General features: G+C 41.3%; 1 protein-coding gene across 10 annotated transcripts in view; it reads right to left on the bottom strand.

The window, feature by feature from the left end:
- The window catches only part of DNAH9 (dynein axonemal heavy chain 9), a 313,704-nt gene that overhangs the window by 253,445 nt on the left and 38,473 nt on the right, over window positions 1-21,786 (bottom strand). For all 10 annotated transcript variants that reach the window (XR_011523200.1, XR_011523198.1, XR_011523197.1 and 7 more), the window contains exons 12-17: window positions 20,586-20,712; window positions 16,694-16,949; window positions 15,375-15,616; window positions 10,577-10,712; window positions 6,860-7,056; window positions 6,342-6,766 (exon numbers count right to left, since the gene is read on the bottom strand). Coding sequence is in view for 6 of the 10 variants with exons in the window: in XM_070561099.1 (XP_070417200.1) it covers window positions 6,342-6,766; window positions 6,860-7,056; window positions 10,577-10,712; window positions 15,375-15,616; window positions 16,694-16,949; window positions 20,586-20,712 (1,383 nt within the window). In the remaining 4 variants the exon portion in view is untranslated. The remainder of the gene's footprint in view (window positions 1-6,341; window positions 6,767-6,859; window positions 7,057-10,576; window positions 10,713-15,374; window positions 15,617-16,693; window positions 16,950-20,585; window positions 20,713-21,786) is intronic.

Raw genomic sequence — 21,786 nt, 5'->3', positions numbered from 1 at the left:
GTTGCTGTGATGCTGAAAGCTATGCCACCAGTATTTCAAATACCAGCAGGGTCACCCATGGTGGACAGGTTTCAGTGGAGCTTCCAGACTAAGACAGACTAGGAAGAAGGACCTGGCCACCCAACTTCCAAAAAAACTGGCTGTGAAAACCCTATGAATGGCAGTGGAACCTTGTCTGATAGAGCACCGGAAGGTGAGAGGATGGAGCAAAAAGATGGGGTAGGTTTCAGCCTTGCTGTGCACAGGGTCGCTAGGAGTCAGAATTGACTCAATGGCACTAACAACACACAGTAATTAGGACTGCATCATATTGATGTGGCAACGGGCAAATTAGGCTACTTGACATGAAAGATAAAACTATAAAACTTTTAGGAGAGGATATAAAAGAACATCATTAGGATCTCAGGGCAAGGAAGGATTTATTTAACAAGACAAAAGAGAACAACTTAAGGGAAAAGATGGACACATTTGGCTCCATTAAAATGAAGAACTGTTCATCAAAACATACCATAAATGCAGTGGAAAGACAGGCCACAAAAATCGGAGACAATATTTGCAATGTATACAACTAGCAAAGGATTACATACGGAATATATAAGCAACTTCTAAATATCAAAAAGGAAAACATAAAGTCCAATAAAAAATGGGCAAGAGCTGTGAATAGGCACAGAAGAGGGAACATAATGACTCACCAAAAACAAAAGGATAAGCTACTTTATTCCAAATCAGAGAAACGTAAAATGTTTACTGCCATGAGACACCACTGAACTCCCACCAGAACGGCCAGCATTAAACAGATTGTCAGTATCAAGAGGTGTTGAGGATGTGGGGCTACAGATATTTTCACATGTGGCTGCTCTACCTTGCAGACAGATGACATTACATGCGTTGACCCAGCAATTCCACTCTTATGTACATAGCCCAAAGGAGTACTTGCCCATGTACACCACGATCCAGCTATAAGAGCGCTCATAGCAACATTGTTGATATTAGCAAAACCTTCTGAAACAACCCACATGTTCACTGACCATAGAATGGATAGATAAGTTGGGGTATATTCAGACAAAGGAATCCTCTACAGTAGTAAAAATGAATGAACTACTGCTATGTTCTCAACATGGATGGATCTCAAACACAACACTGAAAGAAACAGGACATGGAAAAATATATAGTATACAATATTGTTTCATTTTCATAAAGTTTTTAAATGCTTATATATATGTATAGATATATGTGTATATATATCACACACATATATATGTGTGTGTGTGTATATGTATACATGTATATGCATAGTAAGCCATAAAGAAAAACATAGGAAGGACTATGTCACATTTAGGGTAACACTAACATCTGGCAGAGAGGGAGGGGAATTTGATCAGGGAAGAGCGTGTAAGGGAATTTTAAAATATAGCTAATGTTCTGTTTCTTAGCTGGATAATGCAAACGCAAGTATTTTAATATTTTTCTCTAAATTTTATGTATGTTACATTTTATAGCAAAACTTTTTGTTGAGAGAGAATGGAAGATAAGGAAGTAAAGGAATCAAGTACAGATATATCTTTTGAGGAATTTTGCTGTGAAGGAGAGCACACAAAACTGATGCTGTAGCTGGAAGGACTTGTGGGCCCATGCTCCTTTCTTTTTTTTAAGATGGTAGATAGGACAATACATTTGCATGCTGCTGAGAATATATGAAGGAAAAAATTGATAATGTTGTTGATAGGGAACACTGAAGGAGCTAAGTCCTTGAATAGATGAGAAGAAAGAAGTTGGACTTCAAGAAGCGGGGATAGCTTATCTGTTCTAACAGGTGAGGGAGCTGAATGTACAGCTTCAGATGCAGGTAGGTTGGTAGATTTGTTGGTGAAAAGGTGAGTTAATTCTCTTGTGACTGCTTCTAATTTTTCAGCAAAATGAGAGGCAAGGTTACAGGGCAGAGAGGACATTTGAGGTTCAGTAGAGAGAGGAAAAAGGAGACTGGAAGAGTTGGGAAGCGTCTACGAAAATGTGCAGGGCCTACTTGAATTTTATGTTCATAAATTTCACATGAGATTGGTCAGAAGCATGGTTTGTTTTTCCTTCATCAAGGATGAATTGCTCAGGTGCAGGAGCAGTGCACTGAGTTTAGACAGAGTCAGAGTTTTACAAGGTGGGAATGGGAATGGGGAGCAAGGGTGAGAGACTGAGAAAGTGTTGCGGCCAATGGATTGGAAATCCTGATGGGTCTGAAGAATTTTTTGTAGCAGTCTTGCCAAGTAAGTGAGCTAGAAAGATACCAGGTGGTGGTCCGAGAATGGAATGCTTAAACCTGAGACTTTAAAGGGAGAGCAATTACTTCCAGACTTTTCCCTCTGCCTCACAGAGAGCACGGCATGGAACTGGGTGGCAGAGGTATGGCGGAAGGAAAGGGCATTGGAGAGAGAGGTCAACAAAATAAGAGGCAGGTGTAATGGAGATGCCATGTGGATGTTGGGTCACTGAGGACGATTATCAGCAAAAGAGTGGGAAAGAGAGATTGAGCCAGATGTTAGGAGCTGCAGTGATGGGGAAGAATGACTAAGAGCTTGGTAGGTGACTGCAGTAAGGACAAGTGGCAGTTGGTACCGTTTGACAGAATTTGCTCCAGTGGAGCTGAGGACTTTGAGGGTGGACAGAGATGAAACGGTCTGGGAGCAGCACTGTAGAGCAAGAACATCTTATCTACCTCCGGGCCTAGTGGGAAGAGGGATACAGGAGAAATATCAGTCCCCGCTTGGGAGGACTGCAGCAGAAGCAGTGTCCTCAGGTGACAGCTGGGTTTCAGTTAGAGCAAAATGAGAGTGAGAGAAGATGAAGCGGACAGTGGGTATTTGCTGATGGAAGATCCTGAGCTCTAGGGGAAGGCTTTGCGAGGGCAGGGGTAGGGGCTGAGTCAGATTAGGGCAGAAAGAGCTGAAGGGGGATGAGAGTTTATGGACTGAAGGTTTGTGTCCCCCACAAATTCATATGCTGAAGCCATATGATGGTATTTGGGGGTGAGACCTTTAGGAGGTAACTAGGAGTAGGTGAGGTCATGAGGGTGGGGCCCGCATCAGGGATTAGTGTCCTTATAGGAAGAGGAAGTGAGAGCCATCTCTTTCTCTTTGTGCGCACACACTGAGGAAAGACCACGTGAGGGTACCATGAGAAGGCGCCTGTCTGCAAGCCAGGAGAAGAGCTCTCACCAGGAATCAAAACGGCTGGTACCTTGACCTTGATCCTAGCCTCCAGCATTGTGAGAAATAAATTTCTGTTGTTTAGGCCCCCCACTCATTGGTATTTTGCTATGGCAGCTACTAGGATTCTAATACCAATCCCAATGTGTACACGTGGTGCTGGGGTTTCCCCACACCACCAAGCAATTCTCCAAAACCAGCTGGGTGTCCTACAATTCATCTCAATTCTGACACAATCTACTCGGAGATAGCATCAGATTCCACAGATTAAGGGCTCAGTCCTACAAAACTGCCCCAGTGCCTTCAGATACCAATAGCAAGTCCAGGTTGTCGTCTGTGCTTCTGACCGACTGGCTATAGATGGGAGGTTCCACTGACCTCCTCCTTGGGTTCAATTAATTTGCTAGAGCAGCTCACAAAACTCAGGGGACCTATTTACTCACTAGATTACTGGTTTATGGTAAAGGACATAACTCAGGAACAGCCAGATGGAAGAGATGCATAGGGCAAGGTATGGAGAAAGGGTGTGGAGCTTCCAAGCCCTCTCTGCACACACCACTCTCTCCCAATCTCCACATGTTCACCAACCTGGAAGCTCTCCAAACTCCATCCTTTTTTATGGAGGCTTTGTTACATAGGCATGATTGATTAAGTCACTAGTTACTGGTGATTGATTCCACCTCCAGCTCCTCTCCCCTCCCCAGCGTTGGTGGTGGGACTGAAAGTGCTAATCTCTAATCACAAGGCTGGTTCTCCTGGCCATCAGCCCCTGTCCTCAGGTGCTTCCCAAAAGTTATTTCAGTAACATAATGAAAGATACCTTGATCATTTTCAACACTTAGGAAATTCCAAGAATTTCAGGAGCTGTGCCAGAATCAGAGAGGAAGACCAAATAAATATTTCTTATTATAAATCACAATACCACAGCAGCCCAACCTGAATAAGACAGATAAAAAAGAGTTGGACTTCTGACAGCAAATGTAGTATATAAGATGTAAGACAAAGTGGACACAACTAGAAGGACCCACGAATAAGAATATACAACTATGTACTGGGGGGATTGGGGGAGAAACAGCAGGGGAAAAAAAAAAAGAGGATTGGCAACAGTTGTTAGCTCAGGTGCCAATCTTTAAAAAAAACAAAAGACAAGGTGGGAATAATCCTGACACCTACTAAGGGAAGGCAGAAATTGCAGAATTAACCGGCACATAGTAGACACTCAACAATAAATGATTTTTACTGTTCTTACTGTTTCTATTTCATCTAATCTTTGAGAACACAATAACACATTTTCCTAAAGTGTAGCAAAGTAGTCAGTTTATGGAATCACCAACTGATGAAACTGGAAGGCAATTTAGAGGAATCCAGTCACACTGCCTTCTTCCAGAGACAAGGAAACAGGGGTTCAAGGACAAGAACTCAGGCCTCCTAACTGCTCCACCATGTGTCTATCATGTTAAACCAACTGTTAGATCCTGTGAAGCCTGACCTGACAGAGACGCATGGCAGCTGCTGTCCCTATGCCCTGTAACAACCATATGTTTCTGATCCTCTGACATCTGGGGCCTTTCTGACCCTGGAGGGATTGACCTTCCCAGGGTTAGCCAATTCCTAGACATAATAAATGACTCTCCTCTGAGCGTGCCTTTCATACGCAAGCCAATCAATCCAGAGTCTATATCCCCAAGCACCTTCTCTATCTGGCTCTCACACTCCAGGCCACTGTCCACCTACCCCAATCACCCCAGGGCCAGGGACCAGATAATTAAGAACAGGCCCTCTATCCCAGAGCCTGTTGAAATTATTCAAACCAGAAATCCTAAACCTGCTTGCCCTGTCTCACCCATTCTATTTCATGGAAACCATAATAAAGTCCATGGCCCACATTTCCCCCTCACTCCCTCTGCCTCCTGACTGACCCTGGTGCTTCCCAGGTGGCCCTGATGGTGTGATGTGCCCCACTCCTCTTGGGATCTATGAGTCTAGCAAACTATCTTTTCAATGACAGTCATCTCCTGATTTGTTGGCCTTGTTGTACCTAAACAATAATAAAATCTACATTTTGAAACATGCCCCCATGTCCTTACATCAACAGACCTACTAGTGGAGAAGGACCACAGAACAGCTGTCCCATCCAACAGTACTCCACGTGGGGTCCTCACTGTCACCTCCTAAACACCCGTCGTTGCCTCTCTGAATGTGGAAAACTGGCTGCTTCTTCTTAAAGAACACCTGGGAAGCCCTACTTGAAACATTCCACAATGCTTTCCTGGGGTTTCCTAGAGTGGTGGACCATCACCCTTGCAAAGTCTCTTGGAATTGTTTTTAGTTAGACACATCCTTGACTTGGCTGTTTCCTCTCTAGATCATTGAGCACAGCAGCTACAGTGTTAAGCAAGACCAGGACTAAACTTAGAGGAGTCAAGCCAGCTCCCTTGCAGCATCGGCTGACATACCAAAGGCTGATGGCTGAATGGAAGGACCAGAGCTCCCCCACAAGACTCTGTGGGGAGGGGTGGGAATCTGCAAACTCGTGGAGATGAGGCTAAGGTGAAGTGACAGGTAGACTGTTAACCAACTTGATTATTTATCTAGAGGCTGCTGCTCTGGCTTAGAGAGCCTGGTGCTGGGCTGGGTGGTCTAGGTCCATGATGGAAAAGACAGAATTTTAGATCCAGTCCGCTGCATGGCTAGAGTGGCACAGATAGGCATCAAGAGTGTGGGGATTTAGTGACTTCCACATTGCTCAGCTGGATAATTGGAGACAAGGAGTAAGTGGTAGAAATAAAATCTAAGAGGCCCATTAGACCCCCTCAACTTCTCAGGCTTAAAGAGATTTCACAGTTAGAGCGTGAAGGAGGTTGGATCTGCTATTACTGTATCAAACATTATTTACCACTTACTGAGTGCCTTTCACACACTGGGCACCAAATGGAAAATAAAACAGAATGAAGCCATGTCTGGTGCACAAAGGAAAGAGCAGGACTAAAGTTACTGCTGGTGTCCAAAAGCCTGCAACCTCCAAGCAGCTGTTTTAATTTTTAATTTAATCAATGAATCCGTGGGGAAAAATACGAAGAAGATTAAAAACACGGTGTTTCTGCCAGCTTGAGATGCTGCAGGAGAGCTAGAAAACCATATTACCTGTTAGTGACATAGTCAACAAGATGCTGTTTGAACATGAGGCTCCACTTCTTAATTATATTCAGCAGAGATGCTTTAAAGGGTCGCACGTCAATCTTCATCCAGTTGTCAAACACCTTGACGGGCTCCAGCCTGCACACCTCTTCGTACAGCTTTTCATAGGAGTCAATCTGCACTTTAAACTGATGGAGGCAGGGAGGGTTCTCTGGGATGCCGTCTTCTGCGTGGGCTTCAATCTCCTCAGGTGTGAGGACATGCCCGTACAACAGAAACTGACCGAGAATCTCCTTCCGGTCCTCTACGTAGAGGTAGGAATAGTGGCTGAAGGTGTTCCGATAGCAGCAGCACAGGGCCATCATGCTCTGGACCCTCCCCATGAGCACGCTCCGCATGCTTGCCAGATCCGCCATGCTCTCCATGTCAACCTTGGGGAGCAAGACAACAGCAGGAAGTTACACCAGTGCTTCACAGGAAGTTCCACATTTGGCCGGAGGGTGGAATGCTTGCAGATCCAGTACCTGATAGTGGGGAGAGCCGCTTTGTGGGGAAAGCTTTGGCACCAAAGATGAAATTCTAAAAATGCTGGTGACAAGACCCTCAACAATGTCATAGAAGCCACCCTTCACTCCAGACTCCAGAGATGGATAGAAAACTAATTCTGGGATTGCTAAGCTCAGTTGTACTTCAAATATCGGGGTGAGTCCTGCCTTACATTCTGAAAAACAAAGAAAACAAACAAAACAAAACCAAGAATGAGTCAAATAGGCAAAGTGCAAAGCTGTTTGAAAAGCACTGAGAGCATTTCTTTTCTTTAGGTTAACTGTTTGAGTATAGGAAAACGGAAGTGGAAAATTTGCTAACACCCTGAAAAGGTGAGGGTGACAGTCTTGCAGTGTTGATCAACAGGGGAACCACTGATATTTTGAATAGGCCCGTTCCTGTGCTGGGGCTGTCCTGGGCATTGCAAGGACATTTGCTCTTCTTGTCTTCAGAGAGCACAACCCAGTGACTGAGGAACCCAAGCCAGACCCCCTCCACATTCCCAAACGCCTCCAGTGGGGCAGTGCAGGCTCGGGTTGAGAAGAGGTTGATTTCACAAAGCCAATTTCTTGGAAGCAGCCGATTTCTTCTCAGGCACAAACCAGGCAATTTCATCAGCAGCCACTAGGGTCACAGGGGTATATTTGTCCAGGGTTGTGTAGGCATGAAAAACAAAGAGAAGTTACGATCCTGCCCATTTTGCTCCTTTTCCATAAAAACAGAACTTATTTTAATTCTGTAGTCCTGTAGTGATAAAAATTTTAAAAATAATATAAATAATTAACAAGTCCCTGATTATCTGCTAGACTAACTTGCCTTACTAGATTTAAATCAAAATATAACACGGAGCAAGATGTTCCAAGTACAAGATAAATACTTAAACTTATATCAATAGCCACTTATTTTCATATATTTTAGAAATATTTCGGAGACTGTTATGTGCTGGGTACCATGGGTGGCGGAGACCACTCAGTGAAATTTGTTATCTTCTTCTTCCCTAGAAACAGAGTTACAGCTGGGTGTGTGGCATTTCCCAGCTTGCAGTTAGGTGCAGCAACATGATTCCCTCACCAGTGGAAAATGGGAGGAAGTGACAGGTGCCACTTCTGGGCTGAGGCCCTCGAGACAGGAGGTAAGTCTTCTCTACATTCTCTCTTTTCCGCTCACAGGGAATGTGGCAGTGACCCAGCTCAACCACAGACATGAAGACCAGGCCCTAGAGAGTGGTGGAACCACAGGATGGAATAACCTTGCCACTAACCTGGAGCACTCATTTTGGACTAGTACTTTGGAGATGGACTTCTTTGTCCTTTAAGCCACATTACTGATGGAGTTTTCGTTACCATAGCTTAGCCATTCTCCTTTACTAAAAAACTGTGGGATCCTTAAAGATATGTAAGACAAGGGTCTTGCCTTCAAAACTGTAGGGGTGATAAATCTGCATTATGGGACTCAGGATCCTCCCAACAAATGCATATTTAACTTAAGGGGATGGAAGTTTACCAATATCATAGTAACTATCATACTATTGTACAATAGTTTAAAGAAAAACACCTGTCAAATTTTGCTTTGCATATGTACTCATGATATATTCTATATTCCTATATGTGTTAGACATTTATAATTTAATAGATCAGGTTGCATATAGTTTAAGGGATTTAAAAGACTTCCAAGAATATTTTGACTATATGAGATTTTTGCCCTATGTGTTGATATGAGAACCTAACCCCTATGTTAGAAGCAATGCCATACAAGCCAGATGGTTTTGGTGGTTCCACAACCTTGGTACAAGTAAATCACTTTAGGAGTCGAGAAAGGGAAGAGCGTTTCTGGATGGAGTGGGTGGCATTTAACCTAGGCAGCATTTAGATTCTGAGAGGTGACTGCGAGGCCAGCCCAAGCCATGGGAATGGTATTGGTTGGAACAAACTAGAGAAGGTGAAAATGGTAAAGTGGGCCAGGGAAATAGAGTTGTCCAGCTGGGCTATGGCAAAGGGTCACAGCGATTTTCTTCTTACAGGCTACTCTCTTGAGGCTCCCCCTCCCCTTAATAACCAGTACCTTTTAAATTGCATCTATAGCTCCTCAGCTCAGGCAGCTGCTAAATCCAGTTCCTGCCCATTCTGTATTGGGAAGAAAATGCATTCCCCTTCCCCCCCACTTCCATGGAGGGAAGATAACTTTGACAATCTTGAAGAAACACTACCATCCCCTCTCTCCATCCTCTTGTACCCACTCTCTATTTCTTATAAGAGGAAGACAAGTGACACATCAGACAACCCAGATCAGGAGAGCTGGAGAGCCATTGGTCAAGGGTGAGTCACTACATTGAGGGGCCATCTCTTGTGCACTGCCTGTGCTCCAGTGTGGGTGGGGCATCTTCCTGGATTGTCCAGAGGAGGGCTGAGTGAGAAGGACCCCCAAACTTCCAGCATCAAAGGAGCTTTGTCTAGTTCACTAAGGTGAGCACTATTAGCATTGGTCCCTAGGAACCAGTTCTCCAGTCTCAGTGCCTGTGTTCCATGCCCACTGGTTACATGCCCCCAGGGTCCAGAAGATGATCTCCCACCCTGCTGACTCTGCTGGAACCCTTGTTTCTTGTTGTTGGATCTCCTTGATTTGGAGCATCCCTGCACCCTACAAGCAAAGACCATGCCTCTGACCTCAGTCACTCTACCTACCAAGACCACGGCGGAGTTGCACACATGAGCTACACCCAACTCTGGGCCTTGCTCCTTTCTGTATTCTCAGTCTAGGTGTCTGCATGTGCTCTCTCGTATGGGCTGGACATCTGGACACTGATCATGGCCTACCTATTTCAACTCTGCATAAAATTTATTTCTTTGGGTTGGACTCTACATCTTAAACTCTCATCTCATCTCATTTTATCTTCTGGCTTCAAAATATTCACCTCTGGCTTTCTATTTTGACTAATTCTTCTATATGACCCTTGCCAAGCTGCTCAGAATCTACCAGAATGCGAAAGGCTTAATTCAACTTTATTCCTGAACTCTTCTGTCCTTTCTATCCCATCACTTACTAGACGAGGTGAGACTTTACTATAATATCTTTGACTCTGTGCACTCCAGTGTATCTGCCATAAACTCAAAGCCCTTAGTTATCTTTTAACAGCTTCAAAGATTGCCCATTACCTTCTTAACATTCCTTTTCCTTCTGAAAGCTACTTCATCCCTAGCTTCTTGGTTGACTCTTTCACACAGAAAAACATCTGTTTCTTCCACTTAACCCAGCTACTACAACCTCCCTGTGCTCTCAACAGGCTACAGAGATAGAGTCCTTTAAGCTTGAAGGCACAGAATGTCCCCCTCCCATGGCCATGAGTCAAGTCCAGATGAAGCCGTCATTACTGACTGTGTTTCCTGCTGCTCCAAGTTAGTCACTCCTCTTCACTGAAGCTTGATTTACACTGAATTAGCCTTTATATTTTTGCTTTTTCCTTGGGCTCCACTATCTTAGAACCTGCTCTATCGTCTGATTTTTGAAGAGAGAGAAGTCTTTTCTCTTTGGACAATTTAGAAACAGTACCTTTGCTAGTTTACTGTATATAATTCACAAAATGTCCACAACAATTTGGGAAAAGTCACAGAGCACTAAATTGCACTTCACCGTAACTCAACAGATGCTATTACTGTGATCTTTCCAGTAATAACCCACATCCATAAGCTAGTAAATACCAGTATTTTCCAGAAGGTACTTGAGGGAGCACTCAATGGCAAGAAAAAATCCATCCAGCAACATGTCATCAATGTAGCTAACATAAGTCTTCCAGATATTGGAGGTTGGGTCTGCTGAAAAAAGACCCAGGTTTTCCTACAAAATAAAGAAGAATAGATGTAAACTATGTTTAATAATATGGAAGGACTGTCTAATCATCACTAATGGGAATGAAAACAACACATGGAGAAAAAAGCATTCTAATGAAGAATTTGCTATTACACTGGTACCAAACCCATTCTGTCTAATGGGTGTAACCACTGCTTGAAAGGAACACAAAGTTAATCCATGAAGGGAATGTGGTGTCTCATCCTGTCCCTGAGAAAAGAGGATGGGGTCAGGCCACCGTCTCAGGAGGGATGCTGATGGATGCAGTATGTGCTTCATAAATGCTGACTGATGTACTATGGAGAAAGCTACATCAGGGCAGAAATTAAGGTAGGTAGAGGAAGGCATGCTAAGGGTAGAGGGCATTATACTTTAAGGCTTACAAGAAATTTGGGATTCAAACAAGTAAAGCATTTCCTGGATGATCCTTAGAAATGAGCTGGAGTGTTTTGCTGTTGGCATTTACCATTAACTGAAAACCTTTATCATACTGAGTGACTTAGAAAATGTAAACACAAACAAATCCACATGTGCTCTTTCCCTCCCCTTCCCTTTTACATGCTGCAGTCCCTGGCCTGGTGGTATGGCAAGTATAGACATCCCATTTACTCTTCATCATTTTCATTATTAAGCCTTATTACAGCAACTTTCCATTATCTTACATCTTCAAAGAAAGCAGTAACTACTTGGCAGAAGTAAATTTTCTAGGTAACTCACACCCCTTCAGGAAACACTGCTGTGTTGTAAATTCCCCTGGATTTAAAAAATTTCATGATCCCACCTTGAAGTGAGAAAACTCTAAAATTTCTAAAATGTGTTACCTACACTTTTCCTTCCTAAGTAGGTTTAAGATTTAATGAAAGTCCTTAATCATGCAAATCATGACACAGTGACAATACCGTGTTGCCCTCAGGTTTTATTAAGAAGTGTATATCTGTTTGTTTCTATATTTAAAAACTTTTAGTTTTTATGACTGCTTTGTATAGCTGTTCTATCTCTTCCCTATTGTCATCCTATCAATACAGCCATATGTACTTTTCACCTTTCTACCTCAAATCTACTACAATCGAAGGAGCAAACATGTTGGAATTTTCTGTAAACTAAGAAGAAATAGCTCGAGTTTCTGATCCTAGCCAAGACAGAGGAATGAGATTGGACTTGCCCTTCTCCTACAAACAACTATAGAACTGGATACAATGCAAGAAACAATTGTTTGGGGCAACTGGATGACAGACAGTACAGGCACATGATCCCTGAGAGAATGGAAATACTCAAGGCGAGCTTCACAACCTACTGTCTTCCTACCTAGAGGCACTTTCCAAGCCATGGTACAGGAAAATGGACCTCCGTTAGAGCATGCTTCCTGCTGAGCAGAAAAGACAGAAAGTGGGGTTTGAAGCTGCTGAGGTTGCTGAGTCCTCTTGAGTCTTTGACTGAGTATTAAGCTGTATATATTTAGGGCAAGCCTCTGCAAAGCCTGGCAGGGAACAGTTACTGGGGGCTCAAAGCTGAATGGAGATTGTGTCGTCATATAGTGCTGGAAGATGCGAGTGTTCTATCAGAAATATGAAAAGACTTTGCAGTTAACCCAGGCCTTCAGAAGACCCCAGAAATGCCATGCTTTAGGATGAGAGCTGCTCTGTTCTGGAGTAAGAGCTCTTTAGACCCTCCCTAACAAAGCTTAAGATTGAGCTTCAGCAGGATCAAGCTGAACTACCAGTAAGTTAATTGTCTGCCAAAACAGAAACAAACTCTTTAAGTGAAATAACACTCAGATTCTAAAATGGCATCTAACATGATTAGAACATAATGAAAAAAATTACTAGACATGCAAAGAAGCAGGAGAATGTGACATTTAACCAAGAGAGAAAATAATCACTAAGAACAGACTCAGAAAATAGCTGCCATACCAATCTTGGAATGCCTATTCCTTAGACTTATTTTATATGAGAGAAAAATACAACTTTGTCACGTTGAAAAAAAAAAACAGACTCAGGAAATAAAATAGATGTTGGCATTAGCAGACAAGAAGGTCACAATTTGATTAAAAACTCCCAAAATTTGGTTAAAAAACAGAATCAAGATGTTCACAAATTCTAAGAAAGATGAATATAAAGGAAACCTATTTAGGGATATTATAATCAAAAGGAAAAAAATACAAAGATTAAAAAAGAATCTATTAAAAGTGCCTGAGAGAAACAATACATTACATATAGAGGAACAAAGAAAGAAATTACGGGTGGCTTCTCATCAGAAACATTGGAGGGTAGAAGACAACAAAATGACTTCTGAAAGAAAAATAAAACTGTCTACACAGAATTCTATATCCAATGAAACTACTCTTCAAAAACAAAGGTAAAATAAGGACATTTTCAGATAAACAAAAACTGAGAGACTCTGTCATTAGTAGACCTGAACTGAAGAAATACTAAAAGGAATTCTTCAGGCTGAAGAGAAATGACCACAGATGGTAACTCAGTTCTACAGAGAGGAAAAACAAGTCTGGAAATGGTGAGGATGTGGGTAGATATAAAGCACCATAAAAATCTTTTTCTTGAATTTTTAAAGCAAAAAATTATAACACCCTATTGTGGGCATTATTTTATACACACAAACACACTCCAATAGTAGAAAATATGGGGCAGGGAGGGTTGAATTGAACCATACTGTTACTAGATTTCATGGGAAAACTCTAAGAAGATTATGGTTAGTTCAAGAGACATACTGAAACCTAGAACAACACTGCAAATGTAATGCAACAAGGTAAGCTGAAATACTCATTAAAAATTAAAATAAAATGCTAAAAACATATAATAAATAACAAGAAGGTGGGAGAGGAAGAGAGGTGGAACAAAAAAGAGATGAAGCAAATAGAAAACAAATAGCAAAATGGTAGAGCTAAATCCAACCATACCAATAATTACATTAAATGTTATAGTCTAAACACTCCAACTAACAGGCAGAGTTTTTAGACTTAGAAAAGTAAGTTTCTACTATATGCTGTCTGTAAGAGAAGAAATTTGGATCCAAAGAAACAAATAGGTTGAATGTAAAATGATGGAAAAAGATGGACAATGCAAAAAGTAGGAAGAGTGAATCTGGAAGGAAAGGCTATAGTAGTACTATCAGAAAAAAATAGCCTTCAAGGCAAGGGAGTATTATTAGATATAAAAAAGAATTTCATAATGATAAAATGGTCAATTCATCAGGAAGTTATAATAATTATACATATGTTGGTACCTACTAGCAGAACTTCAAATCCTTGATGAAAAATATGACAGAACTAAAAGAGTAAATGGACAAATGCAAAATCATAGGTGGAGATTTTAACACTCTAACTTCAGTAATTGATAGAACAAATAGACAAAAACTCAGAAAGCATATAGAAGATCTCAGCAATACTATTAACACGTTGAACTCATTGATATTTACAGGACACTATACCCAACAATGGAAGAATAAACATATTGTCAAGTGTACAAGAAACATTCAATAAGATGGATAATATTCAGGGTCATAGAATAAGCCTCAGTGAATCCCAAATGATTGAACTCTTACACAGTATTTTGTCTGACCACATGGAATTAAATTAGATATCAATTTCATTAAGGTATGCAGAGAAACCCCAAATATGTGTAAATTAAATACACTTTCTAAACAAGGATTGAGTTAAAGAAGAAATCATAAGAGAAAAATTTAAAACTGAATGATAATGAAAATGAGGCAGATAAAATTTGTGGAATACAACTAAAGCACTGCTAAAAGGAAAATTTGTATAAATGCTTGTATTAGAAAGGAAGAAAGGCTTAAAATCAATACCCTAAGTTTCTATCTTCATGAGATAGAAAAAAAAGATGAGCAAATTAACCCCAAATTAGCTACAAAGAAATAATCAAGTCAGAACAGAAATTAATGAACTAGAAAACAGATAAAGAAAATTAACAAAGTCAAAAGTACAACATTTTATTGTGCTTCAAACAATAGATAACCCAGAGATAACAGTTGTGATCCATTATTGACTTTGTGCATGAGCTCTACCTGTCATAACTGCCCTATGGCTACTTTCATAGGTTTGGAGCTAGTGGCCATTTACAGCTCTTTTCTATTGTTCCGTCTTTGATGATGAACATGAGGTTGCCCTCATCACAATGCAGGGCAGAGCCTTACAGCATGAAGTGCAGCACTCTGCATTTGTTCTTCTCTTTAACAAATGTGGTTGGGGATACCATGGTAATCTCTCATCTCTTCAGGCTCTGTAGAGCTAGGTTATGAAGAGGATGCTGGAGGCCCACACGAAGTTGTATGGGAAATCTGGGGTGGTTAATGCAATAGATAATTTAGCATTCTGTCCTTTGATATCCCCTTCTATCCCCTTGAGGTTTGATGTGGGACTTAAGTCATGTGATGACTAAGTGGTGTCACCATTAAGCCAGTATTAATTTTGACACATTGAGACCCGAATGTGACTTTGCAACTCCTGCATCTATTAGCTTTAGTTCTTTTGCTATCGGTATAAACCTCTATCCCTGACTGCAGAAGATACAGCATTTATTGATTGTTCTAATTTCCAAATCACTTCTTGCACCTAAACACACCTCCTGATGCTTTCCCCACACTCATGGCATGTGTGTCTGAGAGGTTAGTTATTACCTGAACAAGGGCATGAATCTTAAGGCCAGATTCTTTGATGAGGTTGTAATACTTTTCCACTCGATCATGCTGATCATCCATAGAAAGAAGGCATTCCTTTTTCCCATCTTTTCTCTTAAATATTGGAGACACCCATGTTTTCATGATGCTTTGGATCTCTTCCACATTGTCTTTAGTTTTTTGAATTCTTTGTTCAAGATCATGAATACTATTGGTGATTTGAATGACATAATCCCAAATGCCTGCTCCCCAAAAGAAACAACTAATTAAAATAGCTTACAGCGGCATAGCTAAAGCTCTAGTTGCTATGAAGGAGGCATTCAACACTCATGGGTTTTATAAGACTTTTCTGCATAGGTTACTTTGTTATCATCAGAGCCTTCTTCTTCCCAGTTCCCACTCTTACCCTAACCCTGATTACGGAGAAAAAGAAACAAAGAGGTGATGCTTACTTAGCAAGAACATGAAAATTGGTACAGTTGTTGAGGCATACCAGTACAACTCTATGACTTTATTTGGGTTAACAAATCTTGTTTTTTCAAGCACTTTTGCTGTGTTAAATGTTGAAAATGTCATTCCCTCTTGTATATGGAATAAAGTTTTAACCTGTTTAGTATGGCATTCCAAGACTTCCATAAGTTGACAGTGATCTTTTCAAACTTTAACTCTTTTGAGAATCCTAATGCAAATTAATCTCCCTTCCTGGCAATCCATCACACTTTATTTTTAACTCTGTGATGGCTTTTTATCATAGCCATCGTATTGTACAATTTAGGCTGAACATATGTCTGTTGTCCCTACTTAATGTGAGCTCTTTGAGGGTAGGGGCCAAGACACACAAACCTCATATCTTATATTCTCCCCACAGTTCCTCATATGGTACCCTGCACAAGTTAATCAAACAATGAAAGTGTGTTGAATTGAATTAGAGGATGCAAGAGAAGTAAATGCATAGTTCCCTCACTAAGATGTTTACCATCTACTTAAGAAAATTAAGTAACAGGGATAATATAGTAAAAATCCTCATTCCTGGAGTGTCCGATATATGCTGGAGACTGTGGGAGAGCTCATGCAACCTCTCAGCCTTAACAAGTGCCTGGCAGCAAAGTTTTCTAAACATACCGATCATATCCAAAGAGAAGGGAGAAAAGGAATACCAACCCTCCTTGCCTTCTCTACTTTAGACACATATCTGAGGAGAGGATAGACTTGTGCTTCAATTCCAAATCAGATTACCAGGAAATCATTTGAGGTTCTACCAACGTTATTAGAATCTCGACTCCCAATCTTTTTCCCTGACTCCAGGTGGTGCCTGTTACCTTCTGTCTTCCAGTTCAGAGTCTCCTCTGCGGCTCTCAGGCAGAGATCAATATTGTGCAGCTCTTCCTCCACTAACGGAAATTCCACCTCTAGCAGAGTTTTCATAACCTTGTTGTACCAATTTGCCATCAACTCCAAATTAGCCACAAGCTGCCGATAGAATTCCCTGGAGGAGAACATAGCTGCTGCTGTCTCAGGAATGTGCTTCATCTGCCTGGGTTCAAGATAACTCATTTCTTTCAGCACTGAAATCAGCTGGAGAAGAAAATCAACACAAGTGGCTATAATTCAGTGGCAGTGAATAGCAACAACATCAGTGAAGGAGTGGAAAACCCCAAGGGACTCAATGGGCTTCCAGGTCCCTTCTTAACTTCTGTTCCCACTCCTTCCTTAAATCTAGTTTCAGAGAAGGGAAATTGAGTATTAGGCAGAAGGAAGATGACTCATAAAGCAGCAAGGTTTACTGAATCTGATAATCACAAACAAAGAGTAGAAGAGGAAAAGCTGAGACAGGAGACAACCAAGATCACAGAGGAGAGCCCTGCCTTGAAGCTTCTGGGCATGTGGCTGATGAAATGATAGGTCACGCTGACCAATTCAGTTCCCATCGAGGGGTGGTGGTATGAAACAGGAGGATCCCATTGGCCTGGGCCACCCACATGCTTGAGAAGCCTTGAATTTAGGCTTCCAATATTCTCTCCAAATGAGGTCATACATATAGTCATAGACACTGGCAGGATTGAGAGGACATGTCCATTGTACAACTTTAATTGTTAAATACAATCATTTGGAAATCTCACAATTTCTGTAACCCTGTACTGGCATGGCTTTGTGCCTTAATATACTAGGACGTCAGCATACGGAAGCCACGCAGGCCTCTGAACTTTTGTGGGGCACTGCATTTAGCGGCAGCTGCAGAAGTGAGAAGCCAAGAAGATGTGGTCCGATGAAAAAACAGAGAGGCCTCCAGCAGGGTTTCTAGGCGCCCTCTTCTTCATCCCTTGCTTATTTATCATGTCTATCTCTGAACCTATGAGGACTGATGTGTTTGGTGTAGGTGACAAAACAGATACCAAGCCATAGATTCTCCACCTCCACCCCCTGCCTCCACTCCCCACTCCCCACCTCCATATCAAGACTCCTGGGCTCCTATTTCTCTTTCCAGTAGCTCTGGGCAAGTTCTTCACTGTTGCCCTGCCCACCCTACTCAGGGTTAGGACAAATGCTAACTGTTTGGCGGGGAAATGACCTCAGCCTCCTAGTTCACTGTGAAAGAAGCTCAAGATAGATATTAAAAATTTAAAAGTAAAAAATGAAAACAAAAAATTAAGAGAAATTGTGAGGCTAGTTATATAATATTGAGGTAGAGGAGGCCATTCCAAACACAACCACCAAATAAAGGTAAAATTTATTTGTACAAAATATCATACACATAATAAAATGGCACACTTCAACCAGCAAAAATATTTGCAGCAGACTTCTTAATATTTGACAAATATTTCCCAAATGTTCTAGCAAATTCACAGGCAAAGAGGGCACTTTGCACTCGAAAGTTGGCAAAGGATATGAACAAGTAATTCATAGAAGAAGAAATATAAACAACCAATGAACATGTGAAAAAGTTCTACTTTACCAGTAGTCAAATAAATGCAAATTAAAACAACATTGACATATTTTTTTTTTTTAGTTCAATAGGCTGGAAGTGATTGGAAGAAATGAATGACATCTTGCTGGCAAGAGAATGACTGAGTTCCATTTTATGAAGAATAAATTGATAAAATACATGAAAATCCTCAAAATGTGAATACCCTTTAGTCAGGTAATCCCATTCCTAGGCATTTTCCCCCCAAAATAATCAAGAATGGATATAATAATAACTAAAGATGTTTATTGTAGCATTATTTATACCATATTTTTTCCAAATGTAAGATGCCATCAATGATAAGATTCTCTATTATTTTATATCCAACTAAGGAAGAAAGAGAAAATGTGATTTATTAAACGATAAACATATGCTATTTTCAGAGATGTTAAGATGTAAATAAAAGGTGTGTCCTAGACTCAATTAAACACAGATTGACAAAACTAGAAAATAATTTAAATGCCCAACAGTAGGGCACTTGAAATAGTTTAAATAAACAATTTACATAAATTTATATATTTTTTCATTTTTTATTTTTTTCCCTATATAATTCTCATCTTGGCCCCAAAGGGACAAATCTCTGATCATGTCCCTCTAGAATACTATGTGTGTGACTGTTCACTCTTAATAGCACAGCTATTGCCACATTACTTGAAGTTGGAAGTCAAGGGATGTTCATAGCTCTTCTCTGACCTGTGTTTGCAGTCGTCTCCCTCGACTCACATTGTAAACCAGGTATTTACTTACCCCTCACCCCTTTTCTTTTCTTCACTCACTCCTTTCTTCTCTATCGTTTCTCTTCCTACAAACACCTATACAGCACACTATGTGCTACACATTGGGACAGAGAGAGTCCTTGCCCTTGGAGTATTTGGAGGAGGAGTAGTCCATCCTCAACACTGTCTTACACCAAGGACTTAATTGTCACAATTTTAACACCTACACTGCGGCTTCGTTGGTAAACCAGATACTCACCTTTTTGGGCATTTAATATTCAATATCGCTCACAGTGAATGCTGATGAAATTACTCCAAGGAGATAAATGAGTTAAACAACAGACCCATGTATAATCAAACTGAAGAAATGGATCTTCCAGTTCCCTTTGTTGACTTTATTCCAGTCGGAATTGATGTTCTACTTAAACTGCAATTTTCTCAAAAGACATCAGTATGCTATCAGCTTCATTTCCAGCAATCTCCACACTGCATTCCTGGAGAACAGGAATGCCATCAAGACAGAAATGGTGACTCCTTTTAGCTCAGCAGAGCCAATATTTTTTCTAGCTGAATAATGGGCTTCCTGATATGGGCTAACTTTTGGTTATCATTTTCTCCAGCATTAAGCTTTCCATGGCTGCCACAATCCACATTTGTCTTGCACCCTTCTGATCATCTAGAGCAGGGTTTCTCAAACTTGATACTATTGACATTTTCAGACTAAAAACTCTTTCTTGGGGGGCGCTGTCCTGTGCATTGTAGGAAGTTTAGCAGCATCCCTGCTATATACCCACTCTATGCTATTGGCACCCACTCCACGTTTGACAACCAAAAATGTCTCCTGGGGGACAAAATTGCTTTGGTTGAGAATCTCTAATCTAGAGTCTTATTTCCAAAGCTACTCCTTTGAGATTTATCATGTGCTATCTAATAAAGATAGATTTTTGCTTGTTAAGGTTCTTGCTCCCAACTAGCTTTGGGTTCCTTGAGGGCAGGAGCCAGGTCTTACACTTGGTTGGCCCTCCAGTGTCTAGTCAATGGCCTTCAGGTGTGGCTCCCATTCAAAGTAGGACTAAGAGAGTCCGTTTGGTACTAAATGGTTGGTAACATTGTTATTCTATCTGTCCAAAGATGGGTAGCGATACCTGTTACCTGTTGAAATACCTTCTGGAATTTCACATAGTACTTTGTGATGAGTTAATCTTAAGTGCAATTGCTATTCTAACTTTGTATGTGAAGTCAAGTTCATAATAAAGCTGTTATCATAAGAAAGTTCAAAAAGTATTTTGCAATATTTTCTCTTGTGCAAAATCAAAGCAAATATACATACCCAACTCTGGAGGAAAATATGAACATTGGACAACTTAAGAAAACAGTATACCACAGGATTCATCCCAAAAGGGAAATCTAGGTTGCAAATTTTTTTGAGCAGCATTTGCATATTCTTATAAAAAGTCTTTTTGCCTTTGAAATCATCAGAGTTAAACATAATCCTTCAGGAACTCAAAAGCAAGTTACTCCCGTCCTACTTACCTGTGGGTTAAAGTTGACGGTGATCTGCTTCGTCTCTGGGTCACGTTTCAGAAGTGGCCGGGAAAGATTGTACTGTGACTTCTCTGATACTGTCTGGCACCAGTTCTCATAGAGTCTTGTCTCATATCTGCAAGGATCAGAGACAACAGCCACCTCATAAGCACCCTCCCAGCTCCCCAAAGCCTGGCAACGATGAACTGAAGATATATATAACATATCTATCTACCTATAAATAACGACATATATAACATATATCCTACAGAATATATACATATATATATTATATGTTTGTGTATGTGTATATAAAATGAACTGAAGTTGATATTAATAAAATATCTGAATACATTCTTAAGTCAAAGTCATTGACTCAGCCAGGCATGGCAGCTCCTGCAGATAACCACTCATTTCTAAAGGTGGTGTAGCTTAAATCAGAGAATAGAAAGAGAGATTCTATGCAACCTTTTTGAGGAATAAGGGAAGTTGTGATTAGTCTCAGTGAACACCAGAAGAAGTTATTGGATAAGATTTGCTCTCACACTAATCTTGACGTAGCTCACAGACACTCGTCATTCAGTCATTACACACTGACTGAGCATCTATCATGTGTTGGGCTTGGGAGATAAAACAAAGAATGGATACCCCATGGTAAAAGCAGCTAATGGTGGGGCCCCAGGTGAACAGAGAATGCAGCGAGTAGAATCCTAGAGAGATGCACAGAGCACTAGGTAGCTAATGGGAGGCGGGGTGGTGATAAGGAGAATGCCAGGGACGCTTTCATGGAAGAGGGGCCGAAGTGACGCTTGACCAAGTCTCAGAAGATGAGCAGAGGTTGGACAGTGAACGGAGAAGGAGTGTTCCTAGCAGAAGCAAGAGCCTGGACAGAGGGTGGAGGTGAGAAACAGCAGACTGTGTGCGGGAATGGCTAGCGGACAGTGTCGAGCTGGAGAGGGAGGAAAGGCCACCTCAGGGAGAACTTTTCACATCCCATTAAGGGGTGAACGGGAGGCTCTGAAAGGCTGCCCAGCCACAAGGCTGGTGACTTTATGGGATTTAGTGACAGTGTGGGCACCGAGGGGCACAAATCTGGAGCAGGGAGCCCTGTTAGGAAGCTGCTGTAGCAGTTCAGGCCTGAGAGGTGGTGGTCTCTGGTGCAGATGGGGGAGGTGGGGACAGAGAGGAGGGGACTGGTTGAAGCTATCTG

The sequence above is a fragment of the Equus przewalskii genome, chromosome 10, assembly GCF_037783145.1.
Source record: "Equus przewalskii isolate Varuska chromosome 10, EquPr2, whole genome shotgun sequence".
Classification (NCBI taxonomy): Eukaryota; Metazoa; Chordata; class Mammalia; order Perissodactyla; family Equidae; genus Equus; species Equus przewalskii.
Note: the sequence above shows the minus strand (reverse complement) of the source record. Positions and strands in the feature narration are given on the sequence as shown.